The sequence below is a fragment of the Solanum lycopersicum genome, chromosome 3 (genome assembly GCF_036512215.1).
Source record: "Solanum lycopersicum chromosome 3, SLM_r2.1".
Taxonomy (NCBI): domain Eukaryota; kingdom Viridiplantae; phylum Streptophyta; class Magnoliopsida; order Solanales; family Solanaceae; genus Solanum; species Solanum lycopersicum.
This window is the reverse complement of record NC_090802.1, coordinates 8,625,814-8,652,772: the sequence shown is the minus strand read 5'-3', so window position 1 is coordinate 8,652,772 and position 26,959 is coordinate 8,625,814. Positions and strand designations below refer to the sequence as shown.

The 26,959-nt window shown below is 30.6% G+C and overlaps 3 protein-coding genes, 1 long non-coding RNA gene and 1 other non-coding gene across 5 annotated transcripts; 4 read left to right on the top strand and 1 right to left on the bottom strand.

Annotated features, from left to right (window-relative positions):
- The first annotated feature begins 205 nt into the window (after window positions 1–205).
- On the top strand, window positions 206–1,247 carry LOC101265208 (uncharacterized). Its single transcript, XR_011220365.1, has 2 exons — window positions 206–492; window positions 815–1,247. It is a non-coding gene; the product is annotated as an uncharacterized protein (transcript).
- A 1,896-nt stretch (window positions 1,248–3,143) lies between these two features.
- On the bottom strand, window positions 3,144–5,297 carry LOC101264898 (cytochrome c oxidase subunit 6a, mitochondrial-like). The gene is made up of 4 exons (XM_004234594.5): window positions 5,071–5,297; window positions 4,517–4,623; window positions 4,274–4,316; window positions 3,144–3,390 (listed from the first exon to the last, which is right to left on the bottom strand). Exons 1-4 carry the CDS (start codon window positions 5,153–5,155, stop codon window positions 3,356–3,358), a joined length of 270 nt encoding a protein of 89 aa, XP_004234642.1. The 5' UTR covers window positions 5,156–5,297; the 3' UTR covers window positions 3,144–3,355.
- An 810-nt stretch (window positions 5,298–6,107) lies between these two features.
- LOC109119800 (uncharacterized) lies at window positions 6,108–6,619 on the top strand. Its single transcript, XR_002027221.3, has 2 exons — window positions 6,108–6,269; window positions 6,478–6,619. It is a non-coding gene; the product is annotated as an uncharacterized lncRNA (long non-coding RNA).
- Window positions 6,620–10,949: 4,330 nt separating this feature from the next.
- LOC138347735 (transcription factor HY5-like) lies at window positions 10,950–12,402 on the top strand. Its single transcript, XM_069296050.1, has 4 exons — window positions 10,950–11,127; window positions 11,210–11,300; window positions 11,864–11,990; window positions 12,212–12,402. The coding sequence occupies exons 1-4, from the start codon at window positions 10,961–10,963 to the stop codon at window positions 12,337–12,339; spliced, it is 513 nt and encodes a 170-aa protein (XP_069152151.1). The 5' UTR covers window positions 10,950–10,960; the 3' UTR covers window positions 12,340–12,402.
- Window positions 12,403–16,516: 4,114 nt separating this feature from the next.
- On the top strand, window positions 16,517–26,959 carry LOC112941131 (transcription factor VIP1-like). Its single transcript, XM_026030274.2, has 6 exons — window positions 16,517–16,683; window positions 16,766–16,856; window positions 17,419–17,545; window positions 17,753–17,837; window positions 18,219–18,231; window positions 26,795–26,959. The coding sequence occupies exons 1-6, from the start codon at window positions 16,517–16,519 to the stop codon at window positions 26,957–26,959; spliced, it is 648 nt and encodes a 215-aa protein (XP_025886059.2).

The window sequence follows — 26,959 nt, the reverse complement described above, 5'->3', positions numbered from 1 at the left end:
AACCAAATTTTCAATAAAATAATAATAAATTTTTCTCTTTTTTTCTGTGAAAAGGTTTTTCTTTTTTTTTTTTATCATCAATACAATTAAAATATCTTTAAAGATAACTAAAAGAAGTATTTTTTAAATAAAATTTCTATAAAAAAGATAATGACTTTTATAAGACGATTTCTTTGACCTTATCAATTATTTTGGCACATAAAATAAAATATGTCATAACCCCTAAAAAAAGAGGAAGTTTACCTACATAAATATTTTATTAATTTGTGCCTATATATAGAGCAAGATAACATGAAGTCATTGATGAATAAAAGTAAGTGCAATACAATAATTTAATTAATACAAGAAAAAAAAAATGGTGATGGCTGTGGGAAGTCCAAAAGTAGCTGTGGCAGTGTTCATAGTGAAGGAAAACAAATTGTTGATTGGCAAACGTCAAGCTTGTGTTGCTCATTCTTATTTTTCAGTTCCTAGTGGTCATCTCGAGTTTGGGTAATCGCATTTGATGTTTATATTAAATTAATGAATACATAACTCAAGTTTAATATTTATTCTAAATACTTTGATACAACATGTGACATGTTGTAAATTTCTTTCCTTCGTAATCGAAGTTTTTTTTTTCTAAAATAGTATTTCTATCTCTACAAGATAGTGATAATATCTTGATACATTTTATCTTTTTCATATCCTACTTATGAGATTTTACTGAATATGTTATTATAAATAACATAACAAGAAAGATTGTTATTTTTATTGTTATTATACGTAAATAGATTTGATATATCTAGTTTGTATTTTTTGATTTGTTTTGAAGGGAGAGCTTTGAGGAATGTGCAACAAGAGAAGTGAAGGAGGAAACAGGTTTGGACATCATGAAGATAAAAATACTAAAAGTAACAAACAACCTCTTCCGTGATGATGAGGAAAATCTTGCATCACACTATGTAGTCATCCTAGTACGTGCTGTGTTGGTTGATCCAAATCAAATTCCTCAAAATCTTGAACCACAAAAATGTGATGGATGGGAATGGTATGATTGGGAAAATCTACCAAACCCTCTTGTCCCACAATTTAAAAGTGCCATTAAACAAGGTTTCAACCCTTTCCAAGACAACTTTAAAGAATATTGATCATATCGATCGAGTCGGTTCGATTTCTGAAGTTTATTGGTTTACTTTATCGATTATCAGTTTGTGTACATGTTAACTGTTATAGAATCATTAATATCATATATATGTATTTATCGATGTATTGGTTATTGATCTTTATCCATTTAAAAGTTAAAATTCCACATAAAAAAGATCATTGAATTATTTAGAAACAAAGTGAAAAATCAAATTAACCATGAATATATATATATGAATTGACATATTGGAGAATTTTTGACCAAATTGAACCATTATCTAAAGCAATTTACCAGAATAATATATTTTTCTAAAATTTTACAAAACTAGTATAAACGTATTTCACAGTAACGTTTTAGGGTATATTTTGTTTTTTAAAAACTAATAGCGTTGGGTTGATATATGTTACTGTAAGTAACGTTTTACTCCTAAAACGTTATTTTGAGTAACGTTTTACTCCTACAACGTTACTGTGAGTAACACTTTACGTATATCAATCTAACGCCGTCAACTTTTAAAAAATAAAATATATCCTAAAACGTTACTGTGAAATACATTTATAGTAGTTTTGTAAAATTTTAGAAAAATGTATTATTTTGGTGAATTGCTTTATATAATGGCTTAGTTTGGTCAAAAACCTCGTGTAAAAGGAGTTAAAAGAATAAAATAATGTGAATATTCACGTAGAGACGATGAGAAAATAAAATAATTCTTCTTAATTTCTTCTATTTAAATGAGATAATAAAAATAAAATAGTAGTATTTTTAAAAGTATATTTTATTATAAATAAAGAAAAATTAACACAACTTATTATTGGTAAAAAATTGAGCCCCCCTAAAATTGGGGGCCTAAGTCCTATGTCTTTTTCAAATAGGCATAGGAGCCAAGCATGAGTAAGAAAACACTAGCAGTTTGTTAATAGTCGAGAGTTTGAGACTTTGAAAAATGAAAATATAAGTCAAGAATTTCATACATCGGATAATATAAATGTAATGTACTAATTTATTATAGGTTATCAGTTACCATAAAGAATAAACCTCAAACCACTAAGAATCGATAATCCAATATAAAAGAAAATCAAAACCCTGAATCACTAAATCAATAACTTATTTGTTTCTCAAAATTGTCTTTTACTTGGTTAAATCATCAAATTGAAGTCATTCTTGTTGGTTACTCTATTAACTAAATTGTTTGTCGTAGTAGCAAATACAAAATCACATTTCTTTGAAGATACTTTGGTTCAATTGTGAATATAAGTTAATTAGCATATCGTAAATTTCTTAAATACGATAATTCTTTCGAAAAGAAATTATATTATTTATACAACCACATAAATTTGTGTGTACATTTGGGCACAATATTAACCTCCCCTTAGAATAAATGTGAATTATACATAAGTTTACCTACGGATAATTATACTCTCCTTTAGAATATGTAAGATAAAATATAAGAATGTAAAAACCTTTAAAAAACTACACTTATATTAAGATATGTTTAGTACGATTTTATTTCTTTTTAATTTTTTTTTCTCATTTTGTTTAACTTAACATATTTTTGAAAAATATTTGTTTAACTTACGTATTTTTGAAAATATTTTTCAAGTGAATGTACTTACCTCTAATTATAAAAAAATAACAATTTCATAAATATAAGTAAAAATTTTTTTTAAAATTACTTTCCTTAAATTAAGGAAATATTTTTCAAAACTTTTCCGATAAAAAACACATAATCACTCACTTCGAGACAAATAATTTCTAGAATAAAATGAAAAAACATAACAGAGGGGCAAAGGCGAGGGGTTTAAGAAAAAAAACACGTAAACTTGTTTATCTTACCCCATAAGAAATGACGAATAATATGAGTATCCATATTATCCATTGAAATTACCATTTACCTATTTTTTCCATATCAAATAATATGGATCGAATCGATTGATTAATTTTCAACCATCCTATATTCCACTTTACCAATTTATTTGCTACTCCTACCCTCAAGCAATAGAGTATAAATAGGTAACAATTTAAACAAACTCGAGCAGACTATAAAGTAACATAGCATACACAACATGGAACACCAGAGAGTACATCACAGATATGGCTTAGTATCAGCCTAAAACATCTGAAGTAAATTCAAACATATTTCAACACAACTTCGATTGATGATGCTGTACGTTGAACTTTTTGAAGCCTTTCACGAATATATATATATATATATATATATATATATAGGTTTTAGTGATGCTTCCTCTCGAAAAGGCCATCCGGACCTGCATTCGTGGAGGGCCAAATATATTTTAGTATAAAACAGTTTCAAGAATATGAACCATTCAGGATGATAGCAATATAATGAAGTTATCATCTCAACTCAGCAAAATCAACAAACTAAAGTTGTCATAATCAACATAAAAGGAATATTAGTTACTAGTCATGACTCATTGAGATGATCATGACACTTAAAAAGATCCATTTTTGTTAATATTTCAGCATCGTAATCTAAGTTGCTCGGACTCTTAACTTTTGTATCCATATCCATGTCAACACGACATAAATGTGGGCATGGAGTTCGTAGGGGATTTGGTTAAATCAATTTTGTGTACTTTGACCGGAATCAACATAGAATTCTGGGACATATACAAGGATTTTTGTATTAAAAAACTAAAACTAAGGCGAAATTCAAGAAAACGGAGTAAAATTGTATGTAGAAATTTCTTTGTCAATCCTTTTCCTTATATAACTTTGAAGGATTCTGCTCTGATCAATATTTTTTTCTTTCATAATACCTTGTAAGCTTTCCAGTGTCTCATAATTTAGAGATAATAACTCTATTCTTAGATATTTAAATTATTTTTAGCCGAATCATGCACCTCCATATCCCCAAATGCTAACATATAGATGATGAAGGATCCAATCTCTAGATTCACAATCATTCAACCAGTATGAAACTCCCACATCCGAGTCCGAGCAACTTAAATCGTAAAGGGAAAAAACAAAGCATTCAAAAACCAGGCTTTGCATTTTTGAAGCCTCGATCAGAATGATTTAGTTAGATTAACAGATTAATATTCAGAAGAATCATCAATGTACGATTAAAAACGTAAACTTGTAATCATTGAGGAGCAAAGTAAGAGAGATGTTAGGTATCATAATTACCCCATGGAAACTCCTTGTTACGAATGTGCAGATACGGGTAAGGCTGCAAAAAGAAATGATAGTAAGAAACAGGGCAAGTGATGTACACACTCTGTCTCAGCTGTAAATTATACAATTATTCAAAACAATGTCTGTTCAATGAACAGATGAAATTACATATTATCTCAAATCTCATTACTTCAACAGGACTAGTGAAAACTCTATCGAAATTTTGAAGACAGAAAACAGCGTATTAACACTTACAGGAGGCTCTTCATAGTGGGGATGACCCTTAGAGAGATTAAAAATTGTAAGAATAGCGCACGCAGCTATTCCAGCGTAAGTAATTTTCTCCCACTTAGCTGCTTCACCTGTCCACACTCAAAATTCAGAGATTTTACAACTGTATACTCTCTATTCAGAATATTGAAGTTTTAGCTGATGATATATGTTCCATCTAGTGGATGAACGCAGGACGGAACCATCAACAGAAAATTATACTATTTATACATGATTAAAATAATTTTTTATCTAGATATTTCAAATACTATTTCTACAAATTTTGAACCCTTATTGAAAATCTTTACATGTTGACACTCTAACACCCCTTCAATTGGAGCATGGATGGATCGAGAGCTCAATAAAAAATAAGACTGACAAAAAACTAACAAAAGAAGGGAGAATTGCGGATTCAATCCCCAACCAATGTGAATTTTTTTAAGAAACTATTTACAAGCGTTTATCCTAACCCCTGTTTTAAATTAATTACTCTATTTGATACCATCGAAATATACATAATTTAATGAATTTTCACTTACGAGCCTCATCGTTGTGGGCGGAAGAAGAGAAATTCCTCTTGAATGCACTGGCGCGGAAGGCGGATTTGATGAGAGCAGATGCCATTAATTCTACACTCTTCCAACTACTATTTATGTATTGGAAAAAGGACAAAAAAATGTTCTACACTCTTCTACCTTGCTTCCTATAAGTCATCAATAACAAAATTAAACTAGATTTAAAAGTTTTTTTTTATTTTGTGAAACTCCTTTTATAAAGGAATGGAACAATCATAAGGTTATATTAAATTTTAGGAAGAAAAGATCTGAAAAATACGAAAATTACTTTGAAAAAGGTAAAAGTTTTTGAAAATAACAAGGTTTTAATTCATTCGTCTTATAATTAATAGAGGTAAATGGTAAATTCAATATGCCAATTATTAATTTTTTAATAAATGTGTCAATTCAAAAGTGAACTGGTAATTAAGGATAGAGAAATTACTCTTCTATCCCATTTATGTAATACTTTTTCTTTTCAAGAGTCAATCAATTTAATTTTAATAAAAAATTTGAATATGAAACCTTCAACTTTTTTAAAATAAACTTTATATATTTATAAACTACTTAAAAACTAATAAAGTGTCAATAGTTGAAAATTTCAAAAACAGTTAAAAATTAATTTTAGTGAATTTATAAACTTACCCTCGTAAGGTCATTAGCCTGGAATATTTTTTCCTTTTTAAAACTCGTGGCAATATTTTACAAGTTTAGCTTTAGAAAACTCATATTCCTCCATGCCTTGACAAAAATAGGAATGAAGAAATTCCTTCTTGGCATACATTAGATGAAACTTTTTACTTATTTGCGTAAAAACATCATGCTATGATCAAAATAAAATAAAATAGACTTTAAGGAACAAAATAGCACATGATCAAATGAGTCGATTCATATTAACATAAAATGTACTTTAGAATTAGAACTAAATTTCTTTGCTCTTTCCTGTTAATAGCACAATCTTTTTTAGCACACCACGTGTACCACTCAGCAGAACAAACACCCCAACCTCACCAACACATAAACTCTAAAAGAGCAAAATTGATTCTCATAGCTTCTAAGGTTTCTGGATTTTCTCCTGTCAAATTGATGTTAATCAATGGATAAAATTTTCATATTCTTTAGCAGAATAAATTGGTTGATCATAAGCTCTAACAAAAATTTCAACCATTGATATTCCTCCTACGGTAAGTTCATAGTTTTTAAGTTTATGATTTGAATTGTTGAAAAACATCAACTACATTATTATTTTACTATGTCGAGCTTAACGAATTTTATGGTACCTCATCTCGTTGCATTTATATATACGCCCTTTTGTTTTATTTAGAAGTCTAGGAGGCTACAATTTTTTTGTTCAACATGCGTTTTAGTGGTGAAATGACATTTTCATATTAGGTTTTCAATGATCCTCAATTGGATGCAGGAAGACGCTCAAAGGTATGGTGTTGTATTCCTTTTATAAAAAAACAAATTGTCGTGCAAAAGTAAATTTACACTCATGATAAATTGGTTAGACTAATTTGTTGTCTTGCCTTCATTTTTGTGTGCTTCGAGTCATTACAAAGCTTTCGTATCCCTTTTAAAAAGAATAGCTCTAGAGCTATTAATTCTGTACGGATATGTATTCCTTTTTTTTTTAAAAAAAATGGCATGACATGTTTGCAAGTAAGATGTACCAACTATATATGCTTTCGTTAGGTTAGACTGCTTACACCACATCGACTCTTGTGTGAACGCAGGGTGTTCGTAGACCATATTGTCTTTTAAATGCCCTAAATTACCATTTAAAGAGGCAAGAGAGATGTGTGAAATTACCTATCAAAATAAAGCAACTACATCTTATGTGAAAAGGTTCTGAATTTTCATGTGGGCATATGGGCTTGGAAGATATGGATAATAAATGATTGTGACGAACTCCTCTATATGTATAGTCCATTGTTCTTGCAAGATAAAGAGAATTATTTTGGTAAATTCTACTTCACTTTACACCTCAGCAATCAACTTTCTAATCTGGACTTTCGTTGCCCTAAATAGAATTGGTATTAGTTGGCAAACACCACAGCTGCCAGCTCCAGGTTATTAATGGAATAATTATTTTCATGAACCTTGAGCTGTCTGGATGCATAAGCTATCACCTTACCTCCATGCATAAGAATCACAATTCAAATCAACCCTAGATGCATCACAATAAACAATCATTGCCTTGCACATGTATGCTTGGAAGTGACTTGTGAAGTAGTTTTTTTTTTTTTTAGGAAAAGAAAAAAATATTATTTTCGTAAAGTTTTAGACTTTTTAGAATCACCACTTAAATTTTTAAGGAAAAATCAAGAAAAAATTATTGTTTTGAAAAGACTTAACAGAAAAATCGATTGAAAACTTTTAACGGGGGGGGGGGGGGGGAGGGGGGAGGGGTTCGGGGATTCATATTAACATCTTAGGAAGGTTTGAAAGCATTTTAGACGTCCGCTTACTTGCGGTTATCCGAGAACTAATTTAATTTGGCTAAAAAACTTTAATTTTTTTTTAGAATTGTTTGAAAAGTGAAATATTTAATTTTACTATCTAAGTAAGAATTGGTTTGCAAGTTTATTCATCCTTTTAGAATCCATTTAAAATTGATTTTAAGTCGATAAAATATTTACGGCGTTAGCGGGGATTTAGATTCTTAACTTTGAAACTATCAACAAATAAAAACAGATAAATAAACAAGAATAAGAGAGAGAGAGGGTTGGGTCCAAACCCGGGTTCTGTCCGCCTGGACCGGTGTTTGGACCCATTTTTCTTTTGGGTCTCAGGCCAATTTGATTTGTACCTGTCCTAAACTAATGAGATAATAAATTTTATTTATTTGGGCCTAAGATCCAAATCGTCACATGTCCTAAATCTAGCAAAATAATAAGGGCAACTTTCACATATAACAAATAAAAAATTCATATTTGTATGCTATAGCAAAGTTTGCATAATTGCGATCCATAGCAAACATAAAACTGTATAATTCACTATACATATACAATTGTATAATTCGCTAGCCTAAATTGTATAATTCGCTCGCCTATTTCGCTGTAATTGTATAATTCGCTATCCTATTTCACTGCAATTGTATAATGCACAATTGTATAATTCAATGTCTATTTTGCTGCAATATTTTTATAAAATTTGTTTTGCATACAATTGAATCGAATTAAAATGTATGTATATTTCATAATTATAAGTGTATAGCAAGAAGATATATGTTTTTCTCTCGCTTTATACAAAAACAGAAACACAATATATACACTTCTGTTGTATAAAGCTAGAGAAAGTTGTATTTCATTGCAATTGTATAATTCACAATTATATAATTTGTTGACCTTTTTCTCTGCAATATTTATATAAAATTTGCATTTGTCTACAATTGAATTGAAGTAAAATGTTTGTAAATTATATAATTAAGTGTATAACACGAAGTTATATGTTTTTGCATGTGTATATACAATTTTCTCTTGCTTTATACAAAACAGAAACAGAAATAGAAATTATACACTTCTGTGTATAAAACGAGAGAGGCGAGAATGGGAGAGTGGCGAGCGAGAATTTTGGGAGAGAGGCGCCTGACACATTTTGGCTAACGTTTGCTATGGAACACAATTAAATCAAACCCTAGCTACTCCATTTATTTTGGTTATTAATTTGCTATTATATACAATTTTCCCAATATAATAAGAGAAGTTTACAAGGCTTAGGCCTGAAAACAACAAAATACAACAATAATAAAAATAATTTTGGTCTTCTCGTCCCAACTTCTTCAACTTTTCCTCAATTTTTATACTTCATGACCCATCGATTTTAATGATTGACTCAAGAAGGAATTCGAGCCTTCATGGCTCTCAAAAATGCAAAAGAATGAGTTCATGGCGAACCCATGCCCAAATATACATGCGAACAAAGAAAGGATAAGGAGTTAATATACTATTCAAATTGACGATACGACTAAACTTGGTTTTAACTTAGATTATCATTTAAATAACTAGTTTTACTCTATAAATCATCTATCTAAACATTCAAGTACTTATAAAGTGGACCACAACAAGTCGTTTCAGAGATAAAAAACTAGTTAACATAAGTTCAGAAGGATACATGCTTACCTAGGACGCCAAGTGCTCACCCTTGTCTATGATATCCAAAAGCTACAAAAGATGAAAAATGATCATCATTGTCTGTGGTACAAAGATTTGCATTAGGAAAAAGATGTAGAGTGTAGCATGAGTACCAAAAAAGGTACTCAATATGCATCAAAGGCCGACAAGTGCACAAAATAACCAAGACTACAAGAATGAAGAGTAACCTAAATTTAAATCCATTTTTTTTCCAGGATCACAGCCTAAGTAACCACATAACAAAGAACCAGTCAATTTCCAGCCCAACTAGCAAGAGTTCCAATCAATCTAGGCCACCCATCGAGACAGTCCATTCCAGGAGGTGTAACCCACCCAACAACAAGAGTGATTCGGGTGGGGGGGGGGGGGGGGCGGTGTCAACTCTGTAAATCTCAAGTAAGATCCAAGCCACTATGGATTGATGTCCACTCGTAAATTGATCACAAAAAGGCTTCAAGCCTGAAAGACACAAATTTTGAGAAAGTGCAAAACATCCGGTAACGCATCATTACCATAGAAATATGGAGAGAAGATAGAGAGGGCTATGTATTTGTTCAAGAGCCTAAAGTAAGACTTATTTGATCGTACCATATATACTGGCTTTACGTATATATACTTTCAAATAATTATGTATCTTATCACTAACTAACAGTTTTCTAACACCATAATAAGGAGGATACACCTAAATACACATTTTTTTGTTGTTATACACTAAAATAAGGAGAGAGGCAAGAGAGAACGTGAGGGAGGCGAGCGAGATGGGGAGGAAGATAGTCATGTATCATAGATACATGTGAATCACATTACATACACACTAAGAGTCTGTTTGGATTGGCTTAAAAAGTTATTTTTAACTCAAAAATAAAAAGTCAAACATAAATAATTTTTAAGTCAAAAAAAAAAGTAGGGGGAGACCTACTTTTGGTTTTTGACTTATTTTAAGACATTTTTTTGCCTTTTCAAAGACTTTCAAACTTATTTAAAGTCAATGATGACTTATTTTAAGTCATTTTGACTAATTTTAAGTTAGTTTTCATATTTACCAAACACTTTCAAAAGTCAAAAACTAACTTAAAAGTAGGTTTGACCAATTTTAAAACCAATCCAATCACCCTCTAATACATGTATGTGGTGCGACTCATATGAATTTGGCTAGATACAGAGGAGAGTGGTGAGTTAGATTTGTTTTATGTCCAGATATATGCAAATCCACTTTGATACATTATATCTAGAACAAAATACACCTTATTTTGACTTCATATATTCTGAGATACATGTACCTGTACACACCAAAATCTGGTCATATTTATAATAATGTAAATTAGAATGTACGAAGTAATAACCTCAGAATCTAGTGGAATTTATGTAAATTTGCCTATATATATATATATTATATATATATATATATATATATATATATATATATATATATATATATATAACAAATATTCAATTTACTTACCTTTCTACAAAGATCTAATTATATAAATCTAGTTTCCAAGATTTCATAATTTCCAAGTGAAAAAAAAATCATTTTCCTATCTCTATATAAAGATATATAGTTATGGCTTTGCAAAATCACAAAAAGTCAAAAGAAGCATTCTTCAATTACAGGTATACATACCTCCTCTTTCACTTGTTAATTCATTTTCTTTATCAATCTTATTTCTTCTTCTTATTTTACTAATGCTTCTTTTTTGGGGATTTTTATTCAATGCTCCTCAGGTGATTCAACAAAAATGAATGAGAAACGAATCAAATCCGATGAGCCACATTTGAGTTTGTCTTTGAAAACTTCAATTGAATATGAATCAGTTAATAGAATTTCAAGTTTGGAAGAAGCTCTGAATTCAGAAATAAAACATGGTCAAGTAGATCCCAATATGAACATGAAGAAGTTGAGAAGGTATACACACATCTATTTTTATTGACGCTACTTAAAAAGGTGAATTTCTGATGAAAAATTCTTATGAAATCGTGATTTGTAGAACAATATCAAATCGATTGTCTGCTCAAAGGTCTAGGATGAGGAAGACTGAATATATTGATTTGTTGAAAAAAGAGGCCAAAGATCTTGAGGTAATAAAATTCTTAGATGAACTTTTTATTAGAATGTTTTTTGATTCATTATTTGATTTTTTTTTCTTGGATGGTTTTATTAAAATTCAATGGTGCACACAAATATATTTAGACAATTCTAACATATAAAAAATTAAGCAAATGTAACATTAATAGATCGAATTATATCAATTGTTACTCAAATCCATTTATGTATAATTATTTTAATTTTTTGTGCATTGAATCTTTTGATTAAAATGACGTTGTTTCAAAAATTTATTTGTTAAATGTGAAATATTAAGTACCCATTTTCATTTGACAGCATGTGATCATAAATTAAACTAATCTCTAGACGAAGTGTACTAATTACAACAACATATATATACAAGAATAAATCTAAATAAGTTATAAAATATATATACGCATGCAAATCACAATTCTATATTCGTAATGTACAACAATTGTTTTTGATACACTAGATAATGGATACGTAATAGTATATAATTTTCTTCAATATCAACGGGTTGGTTTTTACTCTAAACTTATTAGCGCTTAAAAAATATTTCGTATATTTACTTGTGCAGGAAAGGATAGCTTTTTTGGGACGAAAAATAGAAAATGACAAAGACAACAACAAGAAGCTGCAGCTTGAGAATCAAATGTTGCAATTACAATTGGATAGCATCACTAACAAATCTAATTTACTCGCTGGTATATACATATATATACATATTTTATTTCCCACAAAAATATTTATTTTTTTATTTGACATTTATGTAGGAACAATTAATAATATAAAAACTACTCACAAAATAACTATAATTTAAAAAACATATTTTATAGTGATTAATATGTAAATAATAGTACATAAATGTTCTCATAATGTGAAACTGAAATTGACTTTATTCACCTTGATTGTGTGCAAAATGAAGAGCTGGAAGCTGAGTTGAAGAGGCTTAAGGAACTTGAGGATGAGGAAGATGAAGAGTATATCGACATAGACCAGTATCTCAACTTTGACAACATGAACATTTCCCCATTCAGGATTGACGGCATATGAAAATGTTAGGCCAACATTGAGTGTCAACAAATATCATCTTTGTTAAATCATTTCTTTTCTTTGAGGTAGTGTTGAGTTTGAGTTTGTGTTTGGGCGGGGGGGGGGGGGGGGGGGGTTGACGGGTGTTGAAGTTATGAACTTTCATAATGCATTTTTCATTATTAGATTCGAAAACAATGTTGTGAACTTGGTGATCTGTATGGATCTTTTAACTCCATGTATAATTTTAAGCTGACTTTAATTTATGTTTAATGAATAATTTCTTAAATATCACGTGATTAAAGTCACACTTCATGCAATTCTTTGTAGTAAATCTGAGAAGTATTGTGATGTTACTTCTTAACATGATTTCAAGATGTTACTAGTACATTTTGGCATGTTCAGTTCTAGGCTTCTAGTTGGCAATGATAAAGATTTTGTTGAAGAAAATTTCTCAGAGTGGTTCTCTATGTTGGGATATTGATTTATTAGAAAAGATCCAATCTCTTGAATATTATGTGAAGAAGTTAGACTAAATTTATTTTTTCAGCAATTCAGGCCAATGGGGAAGTATCGTTCCTAATTTCTTACCATAATTGAAAAATCCTAAACAAAAAGCACAGTCTCCATATTTGGCTAGTCTTTTTCTTATAGGAAAATGATTATAATGAAATGTTCTATCATTATTTAAAAGTCATCTCACTCGTTATGGAAACCTAATTTTTTTTGTAAATGCACAGCCAAATTAATTAAGGGTGACGCAAAGTAAATCTCAAAACTTTGAATTTGATTCTGGATGATGTCACTCCACCAGAGCAGGAATTTTACCACTCACTATAGTGGTTGCTAGGCTGTTATGATGAGACTAAAACCTAGCATCTACAAATTTTATAATTTGGCTCCTCCTCTTCAGTTGGAAAAGATGTGAGGGTTACTCCAAAAATCCTCCTAGGATGGTCCAAGCTTGGTGACAACAGAGAGGGAGGATTCCAGCGCAAATAACGGGCATTTTCACTATCAAGGTGTCTCGATAGAGGGATTGGGCCTCTATGGTGAGGTAAATCATTATAAATGGAGAAAATAACCTCAAGATCGCTCATTATTATGCAAGAACATTTTGTGGTAGAGATTTTCACTTTTTTCATCTGGAATCTTTGAAAATTTAAGTAATTTATTTCCCAGCTTGTTACTTTGATTCATGTACCTTAGAATTGATAGTTGTTATCCTAGGGGAGATTTGGGCTTGAATCAAATGATTTGTTAATTATCTTTTAAGTATTAAGGTCAATTCTTTAGTGTGAAAGTTGTTTAGGGTATGAATTAAGGCACTAGAATCCCCTAGAAAAAAAGTTGAGTTGAAAGTTTCCTTATCAATCTAGTTTTGATATAAGTTTTTACTTAGGTCAACTTCAAATAATAATATCTCTCCGCACATGATGAATTAGGTGACCTAGCTAGTTAAAGTTCTATGAGTCCTCTTTTCAACTCTACCAAATTTTCCCCATTTTGAGTTCTAAATAAAATGTTATGCCCGTTTTAGTGAATTCTTGTCAGCAATCAAAGTTCGACCGATGAAAACTACAGACAATGGAATGTTCCACGAATAATAGATCCTTCTGTGAAGGCTTGCTACATGTTTTTCCAGCAACTTCTTGCATGCATTTCAAGGTTATTTTAGTCCTATTGCCAAACTTTTTTACCCTATTCCTAGTCTTTTTTAGTGCATTAACTCAGTATATCATCCAACTAGCTAGTTTTCCTCTAAAAATCATCAATTCAACTATTCAAGTATTTATAAAGTCTCTTAAAACTCACCTTGGGTTCCTCTCCTCCGTCAAGAACCCTCACACATTCAAATCAAAATTTCAAGCTACAAAGGGAGACTTTCCATCCAAGGTTTTTTCCAAGTTCTTCCACTCTAAGAACTTCATAAAAGAGTTTATTTTTTCAAGATCAGGCCCCAAGCACAAATTCCTTCAAGAAATTATAGCTAATGTTCTTCATCAAACTCAAGATAAATGATATTTCCACCAAAGTTGTTAGTCTAATAGCTTAATAAACAAGTATGTAAGACTATCATAGTATTGGACTAGTTCATACTTACACCCTACATATGTTTGATTCAATGAGATTTTACATAATTATCTAAGATTATTGCAACACGCATTAAGTAAATAAAAATAATTTTTAAATTTTTTTTCATGAATGTGACACTTTTCTAGGTATTCGACAGTTAAGTTCAAAATTAATAAATATGATATCTGACTATTGAAAAACACACATTAATGACATTCATGCTCTTGAGTCGTGACTAATACAAAATAAAGCAGCAAAAGCAATTTTCTTCACCCCGAGTTTGATGTAAGGACAAAAACTCGGAAATATTCCCAAAAAACCTATTTTACAACATACCTTTGAACTTTGACTTCCTAAACTAACTTCTTCACCCCAAGTTTGATGTAAGGATTTGCGTGAATTATTTCCTAGAGGGACTTATGGAATCCTTATTGTCTTAACAACATGAAAATTGGAACTTATTTAGACATTTCACCCAATCCATTTTTGAATTGTCGTTGTTATGTGTTATATTGTAAATTTTTCTAGATTCGTATTTTTTAGAGCTAGACATGATACTAGCAGTACACATTGATTTTGTATACTGATACAATATTTGCACTTTCTTTGTTCATTACATGTCATATTAGGCGGCTCCAACGTGACCCTAACGGTGAATCCCACGTTATTCTTATCCAAAGGTAAGCTACTTTGTTCGGGATTCCATAGATATTCCTTTTTCTACTTCATCTTCCAGACTTAGACAGTAGGCACTCTTGTATTTTTGAGGTTACGTATCAATATTCTAGATTAGTGAATGTTTTGGTACACAACTCTTAGGTTCTACGATTTAAGTTTGTAATTGTTTTATGATAATGTTTTGCTATGAGTAGTGTGTGTTAGTATATGATTGAATTCTCCCATGGAAGATTTACTGTAGGTGCCACTCACGATGGGTGAGGCTTGTGACATATTTAAGTTTAAACGATAGTATTCGACATGCATCATAGTATTCGATATACTGGTTCTACGTATATCTACTTTCAAATAATTATGTATCTTATCACTAACTAACAATTTTCTAACACCATAATAAGGAGGATACACCTAAATACACATTTTTTTGTTGTTATACACTAAAATAACGAGAGAGGCAACAGAGAAGGGGTGGGAGGCGAGCGAGATGGAGAGAAAGATAGTCATGTATCATAGATACATGTGAATCACATTACATACACACTAAGAGTCTGTTTAGATTGTCTTAAAAAATTATTTTTAACTCAAAAATAAAAAGTCAAACATAAATAATTTTTAAGTAAAAAAAAAAGTAGGAGGAGACCTACTTTTGGTTTTTGACTTATTTTAAGACATTTTATTGCCTTTTCAAAGACTTTCAAACTTATTTAAAGTCATTTATGAATTATTTGAAGTCATTTTGACTAATTTTAAGTTAGTTTTCATATTTACCAAACACTTCCACAAGTCAAAAACTAACTTAAAAGTAGGTTTGACCAATTTTAAAACCAATCCAAACACTCTCTAATACATGTATGTGGTGCGACTCATATGAATTTGGCTAGATACAGAGGAGAGTGGTGAGTTAGATTTGTTTTATGTCCAGATACATGCAAATCCACTTTGATACAGTATATCTAGAACAAAATACACCTAACTTTGACTTCATATATTCCGAGATACATGTATCGGTACACACAAAAATCTGGTCATATTTATAATAATGTAAATTAGAATGTACGAAGTAATAACCTCAGAATCTAGTGGAATTTATGTAAATTTGCCAATATATATATATATATATGTATGTATGTATGTATGTATATAACAAATATTCAATTTACTTACCTTTCTACAAAAGATTCTAATTATATAAATCTAGTTTACAAGATTTCATAATTTCCAAGTGAAAAAAAAATCATTTTCCTAGCTCTATATAAAGATATATAGTTATGCCTTTGCAAAATCACAAAAAATCAAAAGAAGCATTCTTCAATTACAGGTATACATACCTCCTCTTTCACTTGTTAATTTATTTTCTTTATCAATCTTATTTCTTCTTCTGATTTTACTAATGCTTCTTTTTTGGGGATTTTTATTCAATGCTCCTCAGGTGATTCAACAAAAAATGAATGAGAAACGAATCAAATCCGATGAGCCACATTTGAGTTTGCCTTTGAAAACTCCAATTGAATATGAATCAGTTAATAGAATTCCAAGTCTGGAAGAAGCTCTGAATTCAGAAATAAAACATGGTCAAGTAGATCCCAATATGAACATGAAGAAGTTGAGAAGGTATACACACATCTATTTTTATTGATGCTACTTAAAAATGTGAATTTCTGATGAAAAATTCTTATGAAACCGTGATTTGTAGAACAATATCAAATCGATTGTCTGCTCAAAGGTCTAGGATGAGGAAGACTGAATACATTGATTTGTTGAAAAAAGAGGCCAAAGATCTTGAGGTAATAAAATTCTTAGATGAACTTTTTATTAGAATGTTTTTTGATTCATTATTTGATTTTTTTTCTTGGATGGTTTTAATAAAATTCGATGGTGCACACAAATATATTTAGACAATTCTAACATATAAAAAATTAAGCAAATGTATCATTAATAGATCGAATTATATCAATTGTTACTCAAATCCATTTATGTATAATTATTTTAATTTTTTGTGCATTGAATCTTTTGATTAAAATGACGTTGTTTCAAAAATTTATTTGTTAAATGTGAAATATTAAGTACCCATTTTCATTTGACAGCATGTGATCATAAATTAAACTAATCTCTAGACGAAGTGTACTAATTACAACAACATATATATACAAGAATAAATCTAAATAAGTTATAAAATATATATACGCATGCAAATCACAATTCTATATTCGTAATGTACAACAATTGTTTTTGATACACTAGATAATGGATACGTAATAGTATATAATTTTCTTCAATATCAACGGGTTGGTTTTTACTCTAAACTTATTAGCGCTTAAAAAATATTTCGTATATTTACTTGTGCAGGAAAGGATAGCTTTTTTGGGACGAAAAATAGAAAATGACAAAGACAACAACAAGAAGCTGCAGCTTGAGAATCAAATGTTGCAATTACAATTGGATAGCATCACTAACAAATCTAATTTACTCGCTGGTATATACATATATATATTTTGTTTCCCACAAAAATATTTATTTTTTTATTTGACATTTATGTAGGAACAATTAATAATATAAAAACTACTCACAAAATAACTATAATTTAAAAAACATATTATATAGTGATTAATATGTAAAATAATTGTACATAAATGTTCTCATAATGTGACACTGACATTGACTTTATTCACCTTGATTGTAGTGCAAAATGAAGAGCTGAAAGCTGAGTTGAAGAGGCTTAAGGAACCTGAGGATGAGGAAGATGAAGAGTATATCGACATAGACCAGTATCTCAACTTTGACAACATGAACTTTTCCCCATCCAGGAATGACGGCATATGAAAATGTTAGGCCAACATTGAGTGTTTACAAATATCATCTTTGTTAAATCATTTCTTTTCTTTGAGGTAGTGTTGAGTTTGAGTTTGGGTTTTGGGGGAGGGGGGGGGGGGGGGAAGAGGGGGGGGGGAGGGGTTGACGGGTGTTGAAGTTATGAATTTTCATAATGCATTTTTCATTATTAGATTCCAAAACAATGTTGTGTACTTGGTGATCTGTATGGATCTTTTAACTCCAAGTATAATTTTAAACTGAGTTTAATTTATGTTTAATGAATGATTTCTTAATTATCATGTGATTAAGATCATACTTTATGCAATTCTTTGTAGTAAATCTGAGAAGGTATTGTGATGTTACTTCTTAACATGATTTCAAGATGTTACTAGTACATCTTGGCGTGTTCAATTCTAGGCTTCTAGTTGGCAATGATAAAGATTTTGTTGAAGAAACTTTCTTAGAGAGGTTCTCTATGTTGGGATATTGATTTATTAGAAGAGATCCAATTTCTTGAAGATTATGTGAAGAAGGTAGAGTAAATTTATTTTTTCAGCAATCCAAGCCAATGGGGAAGTATCATTCCTAATTTCTTACCATAATTGAAAAATCCTAAACAAAAAGCACAGTCTCCATATTTGGCTAGTCTTTTTCTTATAGGAAAATGATTATAATGACATGTTCTATCATTATTTAAAAGTCATCTCACTCGTTATGGAAACCTAATTTTTTGTAAATGCGCAGTCAAATTAATTAAGGGTGACACAAAGTAAATCTTAAAACTTTGAATTTGATTCTGGATGATGTCACTCCACCAGAGCAGGAATTTTACCACTCACTATAGTGGTTGCTAGGACGTTATGATGAGACTAAAACCTAGCAACTACAAATTTTATAATTTGGCTCCTCCTCTTCAGTTGGAAAAGATGTGAGGGTTACTCCAAAAATCCTCCTAGGATGGTCTAAGCTTGGTGACAACCGAGAGGGAGGATTCCAGCGCAAATAACGGGCATTTTCACTATCAAGGTGTCCCGATAGAGGGAATGGGCCTCTATGGTGAGGTAAATCATTATAAATGGAGAAAATAACCTCAAGATCGCTCATTATTATGCAAGAACATTTTGGGTTAGAGATTTTCACTTTTTTCCTCTGGAATCTTTGAAAATATAAGTAAGTTAGTTCCCAGCTTGTTACTTTGATTCATGTACCTTAGAATTGATAGTTGTTATCCTAGGGGAGATTTGGGGTTGAATCAAATGATTTGTTAAATATCTTTTACGTATTAAGGTCAATTCTTTAGTGTGAAAGTTGTTTAGGGTATGAATTAAGGTCACTAGAATCCCCTAGAAAAAAAGTTGAGTTGAAAGTTTCCTTATCAATACACTTTTAATATAAGATTTTACTTAGGTCAACTTCAAATAATAATATCTCTCCGCACATGATGAATTAGGTGACCTAGCAAGTTAAAGTTCTATGAGTCCTTTTTTCAACTCTACCAAGTCTTCCCAATTTTGAGTTCTAAATAAAACGTTCTGCCCGTTTTAGTGAAGCCTTGTCAGCAATCAAAAATCTACTGATGAAAACTATAGGCAAAGGAATGTTCCACGAATAATAGATCCTTCCGTGAAGGCTTGCTACATGTTTTTTCTAGCAACTTCTTGCATGCATTTAAAGGTTATTTTAGTCCTTTTTCCAAACTTTTTTACCCTATTCCTAGGCTTTTTTTAGTGCATTAACTCAGTATATCATCCAACTAGCTAGTTTTCCTCTAAAAATCATCAATTCAACTATTCATACATTTATAAAGTCTCTTAAAACTCATCTTGGGTTCCTCTCCTCCGTCAAGAACCCTCACACATTCAAATCAAAAATCCAAGCTACAAAGGGAGACTTTCCATCCAAAGTTTTTTCCAAGTTCTTCCACTCTAAGAACTTCATGAAAGAATTTATTTTTTCAAGATCAAGCCCCAAGCACAAATTCCTCCAAGAAATTATAGCTAATGTTCTTCATCAAACTCAAGATAAATGATATTTCCACCAAAGTTGTTAGTCTAATAGCTTAATAATCAAGTATGTAACTATCATAGTATTGGACTAGTTTATACTTACACCCTACATATGTTTGATTATTGGACTAGTTTATACTTACACCCTACATATGTTTGATTCAATGAGACTTTACATAATTATCTAAGATTATTGCAACACGCATTAAGTAATAAAAAATAATTTTTTAATTTTTTTTAATGAATGTGACACTTTTCTAGGTATTCGATAGTTAAGTTCAAAATCAGCAAATATGATATCTGACTATTGAAAAACACACATCAATGACATTCATGCTCGTGAGTCGTGACAAATACAAAATAAAGCAGCAAAAGCAATTTCGAAGTCAAAATTGTATAGAAAATGATAGATATTATAAACTATAGACCTTAATTAGATACATAAATACAAACACCAAAATGAAAAATGTATCTAACATGTATAGATATTGTACGTACATGGCAAGTGAGCTTGATGAAAATAGAGAAAATTGATAGCTACATCAAATATAAACTCAATGAAGCTTCTTTGGACAACCTCTTGATTAAATAGAAAATTTTAAAGCATTGAAAATAATTAAATATTAAAATGATAGATTTGTTGAATGAAAGTAACATGAATATAAGAGCGTGAAATAGTTAAAATTACGATTGCATAATAAGGATTGAAGGCTCTATACCAAAATGGACACGTCTATTGTAAATTCTCTAAAAAAAATAAATCAATTTGCATATCATTTTAGCTAAAAAGATTTTTCTTGGACCCCCAACTATCAGTTAAATATTATACATATATTTAAGAATTTAAAATTAGTAATACAATACAGTTTTTATTTATATCAAATCATTTTTTTAATTTTCTTTACTAAATGGTATACCCTTAGCTTATCTGCCTTTTTGTTTTGCATTATAATCTAAAATTATGAAAAGCCATTTTAGATAAATATAATATTCTTATTATCTTTAACACATACCTTTAACTTCTAACTATGATCGTCCTAAATTTCAATCGTAGAAAAAGTATAACAATATTAAACTACTAAAGATGAAAAAGATAAAGAAGATAACATGATCAACGAGGTTTATTAAATCAAAACAAAGACAAATATAACAATGTGTGAGGAAAAATAAGGGTCTGAAATATTAAAAAAAGTTATTAAGCCAAACAACATCATTCAAGCCCTATAATTATTTCATTAATTTCTAAAGAGTAGTTAATGGTTTGCTTTGAGATTTTACTTCTTACTATTAAGTTTTAGTAAAAATTTAAGGAATCCCATAGTGTAATTCAATAATTACATTTTTTCCCGATAAAATTAGTATTTACAAAAAATCCCTTAAATTTGTTGTTTCGTGATACTTTAGACTCTAGTGATACATGGTAAATGATACATGGTAAGTTTAAATTGTTGAGAAAAAAATTGAGAAAAAATGGTACAATTAATGTTGTTACTAAAACAACTTAATTTAAGGTAACAGATCATTAATCACCATAAAATCAGCACGTAATTGGATAACATTCTCCCCTATGTATAAGGTAACATATCATTAAACATTTGGATAATATTCTCCCCTATATATTTTTCAAAGTCCTTTAGAAAATTATTGTTAAAATTGTCAGCAAACCTTATGAGATGTGTTGATATCTTTTTAATCTTGTACTTCAGTGGCTGCAATTTGAAAATAAAACAGCAAATTATAATGATATTGAAATATAAATACTAAATAAAACAATTAATAACTTACTGATACATGGTTTCAGTTTTCAGAAATTCATACTACATGAAAAACATGTGATACATGTCTACTACATGTATCAGTGAATTAACTAAAACATTATAACATGTGATACATATCTAATACATGTATCAGAAACATCGCCTAAACAATATACACATTGATTGTATATGTATCATCAAGTACAGTGGATGAAACATTTATTAAACTTAGTGAATGATACATTATAACAATTTTCAAAACATGTATCAGTTCATCTGCTTGCCTCCAAGAACAAGAAGATTACCAAATTCATCTGCTTTTTGATTGTTCGTTTAATCTTTCCTCTGATTGGAATTTGTTTCTTCGGTAACTGAACTTGGGGGTTTAGGGTTTTTATTTTTGGGAGTTGTTAAGCATGTGGGTTTACGTTGAAGTTGCAATGGCGGAGTAAGTAATCTTTAAGAGAAGGAAGATGATTATGAAAAAAAAAGAACTGAAACTTGATGGAGTAAGAACAAAACGGGAGAAGTTAAGAGAAGTTGTTCTGATTTTTGAAATTTCAAAATTTTTGAATTTTGAAATTCAAAATTTCAAAATTGGGTCTTTTATTTAAAATTAATTAAAATTAATAATTCAAAATCAAAAAACTGATTTAAAAGGTTGAGTGTTTAAATGGAGAAAATTCAAAATCCAAAAACTAATTTAAAAGGTTGAGTGTTTTAATGGAGAAAAAATAGGCATTAAAATGGATAATTGTGTATTATAGGAGAGAATGTAATGTATCTATAAACTTACACTAAAATTAAAAAAAAGGGAATTATGTAATATTTAAAAAAAGAAGGGAAAATTAGAGAATATAAAACTTATAGTTGTGTATTTAAGTTATTTTTCCTAAGTTTTAAGCTTTCATTTCTTTTGTATTCGAGATAGCGTTTTTATTAATAAAATACACAAACTAATTAGTCTTCTTAGTGGTTCAAATAAAAACGAGAAAGATTAAGAGATTGTTGCGTTATTTGAAGAGAAATCAAATTAAAATACTCAATAACTATAATTTCAATAAAATCCTTTTATTTTCATGTGAAATGTCACAAATGGTCATTAACAATTTTATTAGAAAAAGTACATGTTTACATTTTCAATCAATAATATATCTTTTTTGAGAGATAAAAATCTTTAATTGTTATTTTTTTTCTTATTCTGCAAAACATGTCACACCCCGAACTTACGCCCTGGACGTGAGCGGCACTCTAGAACCATTTAATCTCCAATTGAACCTTTGGCATGACTGACTACTTAGCGAAGATTTACTCAAGCAATAACAAGCTTAGAAAATATAATTTAGAACATTCAAACTCAAGCGAATTCTTAACTCAAACTAGCTGAAAAATACTTAATTGCAATAATAATTATAATACTCAACAAAACAATCTCAAAATATCTCAATCAAAAGCGAAAATTTTGAGAGACTCCTTAACTCAACTATCTATGAAACATCTATAGGTCAACATAGATGTCGGGACGCGATCCACAACACCTTAAAGGGGCTAAACTAAAAGAAAAAAGAAAAATAATCAGGAATGCAAGCTAACTGGAGTTGCAAATGATCTCAACGAAGCATTTGTTGATGAACATGAACACTTTTATCTTCATTACAATAAGATGAGGTGGAATGACTTCAGTACATGAAATGTACGAGTATGTAAAGAGAACAAAATGTATAGATAACTGAACTAATAACACTGAGAGAATACTCACCTCAATTCAACTCAATACAAAAGCAATAACAAAAGATAATATGCTTAAAGCTTCATAAAATAAAGATATTAACTCAACAATGTATATAAAAATACAACAAGTTACTCTTTATTCTTATTTGGGAGATTCTCAGACTGATAACCATCAGTTGAGCTATGTGATGATACAACATCTAGCCCGCTCGTTTTTAAAATCTTTGTTTCTCTTTTTCAATGTAAAAGTGGTATATTTGGGAATACTTAGTTCTCTTATATTCTTTTTCAATCATAAATGGAACTCTTCTCAACACTAATCGTTGCTTTCTCATAAAATTAGTGTAAGACCATTGTTGGTGTCACGACATAAAAATGAACGTGATGACACTCGTCTTATCCCACCAACAGAAGTCAGCCTAAAATTCAACATTGCAATCAAATGCGGAAATTTCATAATCAACTCAAAAAATATTCCCAAAATCTGGTTGTCACGTGTACAAATCTCTAAAGTATTACAATTAATTCAAAAGAAAACACAAGTCTCAAATGACCTTGTTTCTAGAATAAAACAAGATGATATATAGGAGTAAGAAGGTATGGTGAGATAACAAACAACTACCTCATAAATATCCAATAAACCTCGAAAAATAAGAGAATATATCACAAAAGTCTTGGCTACTAACCTACAAAAAAAATGTAAAATAAAGGGGTGAGTACCAAACCACACGATACTCAGCCAGTAAACCTCTAAACACAAGCTATGGGGATAAAATACGGGTATTACTTACACCCCAACTTAATCTCCACGACAACAGCCTACATAAAATTAGCCCAACCTAACATTTCACAATTTACAAACACATATATCAACAACAATATTCTAACAATCACATATTCGCAAAAACAAGATCAATATTCATCAATAAAAATCTCCACAACTACAACCTGCATAAAATGAGCCCAATCTAACGATTCGTAATTAAAATAAGACACATATTAACAACAACAATCTAACAATTATATGTTCTCAGCAACAAACTCAATATTCATCAATCAGAGTTCCACAAATAGACACTCACAAGATCAACAAAACAAAATGTAAAGTTCACTAATGATAAATGTACCACCCCGTATAAAAAACAGACCAGAAATTAGCTTTTCAGAATCTGCAGGTGCAATCGACGGTTACCATCGACGGACCGTAATCTTATATAATGCCCGTACTGTGCATCTGTCATTTGCCACTGATGTTTTCCAAAAAACTCAGCCTAGAAAATCGACGAAGTGTCGATCTATGGATAGATCTACGGTCCGTAAGTCGGGTTACGGTCCGTGGATTGAGAATCAAGTTACCCAGCCTCTAACATTAACTAATGGTCGTTCGATCTGCGGTCCGTAGATGATATTAACAGTTAGTTAGGGGGAATTGCTATTAGGGTTAACTTCAAATGGTCTTCACTTTTAGAACAAAATTATTTAGATGCTCCATAACCTATGAAATAACAGATAATTGAATCATCTTTCCATAACCACCAAGTTTGCTAAAAATTTACCTCCGAGTAAAAAGATATGCCCGTTTTAGTTAAGGCCCATCGAGCAGACCCAAATGACGAATCGACGATTGAATGACGACCCTTCTATCCAGGTCGTCGATTGGTCCGACAACAATTAGTTCAGGGTCTTTTGTCCTTTTCCTAGTTCGTTTAATCCCTAAGATACGTCGTTTAAGCCTTAAATCTTCATATATTAGTCAACTTAAGCCTAGAAACATAACAAGAACTTACCTAAGTCAAAATCATAAATCAAAACTTAGAAAATTAGAAGCAAGAGAGGAGAAAAAGGTCAAGAAAACTAGCTCATAAATACATCAAGGTTCCACCAGTTCAAGCCCCAAAATCTAAAGATTTCTCTGTGGATTTCATCACCAGGTATGTGGGATTTCACTAGTGGGTTCATTCACCCATTAGATCCCTAGTCCTCAGTGAGTTCTTGATTCTCTTATCATGAATAAACCCAGGGTTCTAGAATAAGAGCAGATCTTCATGAATTAGTTAGATATATGTTCCAAATCAGATTACCATGTTATTACTCAGATTATTGCATAAATTTCAGAATTCTAGCTATGTATTTCTTTAGTTCTTGAATTACACATGTTTGGTCAAATATTTCAGTTGCTTCAAATACGCATGCCTTAGCTATTAATGCAAAATTATAAGATTAATTGTTGCATTCTCAATTTGCAAGTTCAGTTTTGAGCTATCCAGTATTTACATAAATTCAGTCATAATGTCTTAATCACTTAATACAGTGGGAGTAGCATAATACCCAGTTGGACTAGGTTTCAGCGTATCTATACAGTCCCAGGTTACTAGCCAAGTAGGTTGTAATTCCTATCTATGGGCATCAATTTAGTGATCATGCCAACATGCCTTTATATGTTTGGTAGGGTATATTGGTCCTCTCGATAGGTCGTATACATCAGACTCCACATTAAGATCATGTTATTTTATTATCGGTTATTAGTAGCTCCCACAATTCAGTCAGACTATATTACATTGAGCATATTTAAAGTTCAGTTAGTATTCAGTCTCATGTTATAAATCTAGTTATTGCATCCTGTTAGCTCAGAATTCAGTATATCATGTTCAAAATATTATACTTGCTTTTTTGCCTGTTCAGTTATGTATTATTTAAGCTTTATTCTATCCTACATGCTCAGTATCTTTAAAGTACTAACGCATACGTGCGCAACATCTTCTCATGATGTAGGTTTGGGTTCTCAGCATCCAGATCATGCTTAGATCGAATCCCGATCTCCAATTCAGCAGAATATGTGGTGAATTCTCATTCTTTGGGGATAGCATTCATGAGTTTCTTTTTAGAATTTAGTCCTTTAGTTTCAGTTTTTGCTAGATTTAGCTGGGGCCTGTCAACATTTCTAGTCAGTTAGAAGCTATTTTCAGACATAGTTAGTTTCAGTTTAGTATTGAGTTAATAACTTCTTTGTATTAAACTCATCAATTTTAATATATCTCAGTTTTAGCATATGAATTTTCCCCGTCTTTTTATTCTAAATTATGAATTTAGATTCCGCATCACATTATTATCTTTAGTATGCTCATGATCATGCTAGTAGGGTTAGCTTGGGATCACTCGTGGTCCTAGGTCCCGTGTCCATATCTCGAGGGTACTTCAAGGCGTGACAAAATTTGATATCAGAGCACTATATTTAAGAGTCCTAGGATGCCTAAAAAGTCGCACTAAGTATAGTCCTTTTCATGGGTGTAAAGTGCACCACATCTAATGAGAGAGAGACAATGAAGTGTTTTAATTTTTTTTTTCACTTTTTTGTTACTCTTATTGTGCGTAAGTTATGATCTAATTCCAATGTAACTCTACGTTCTGCATTTTCAGATCCTGCCTTCGCGTAGAGCTAATGCCACGAATGCGAATGCCAGGAATGTAAACGCATCTCCTCCAGTCCCAGATCAGGAAGTCTCCAATGTTGAATTCAAGAACGTCATTCAGATATTGTCTTTGAGTATGGCCAACCAGAACAATCAGTGGGTTGAAGCTTAG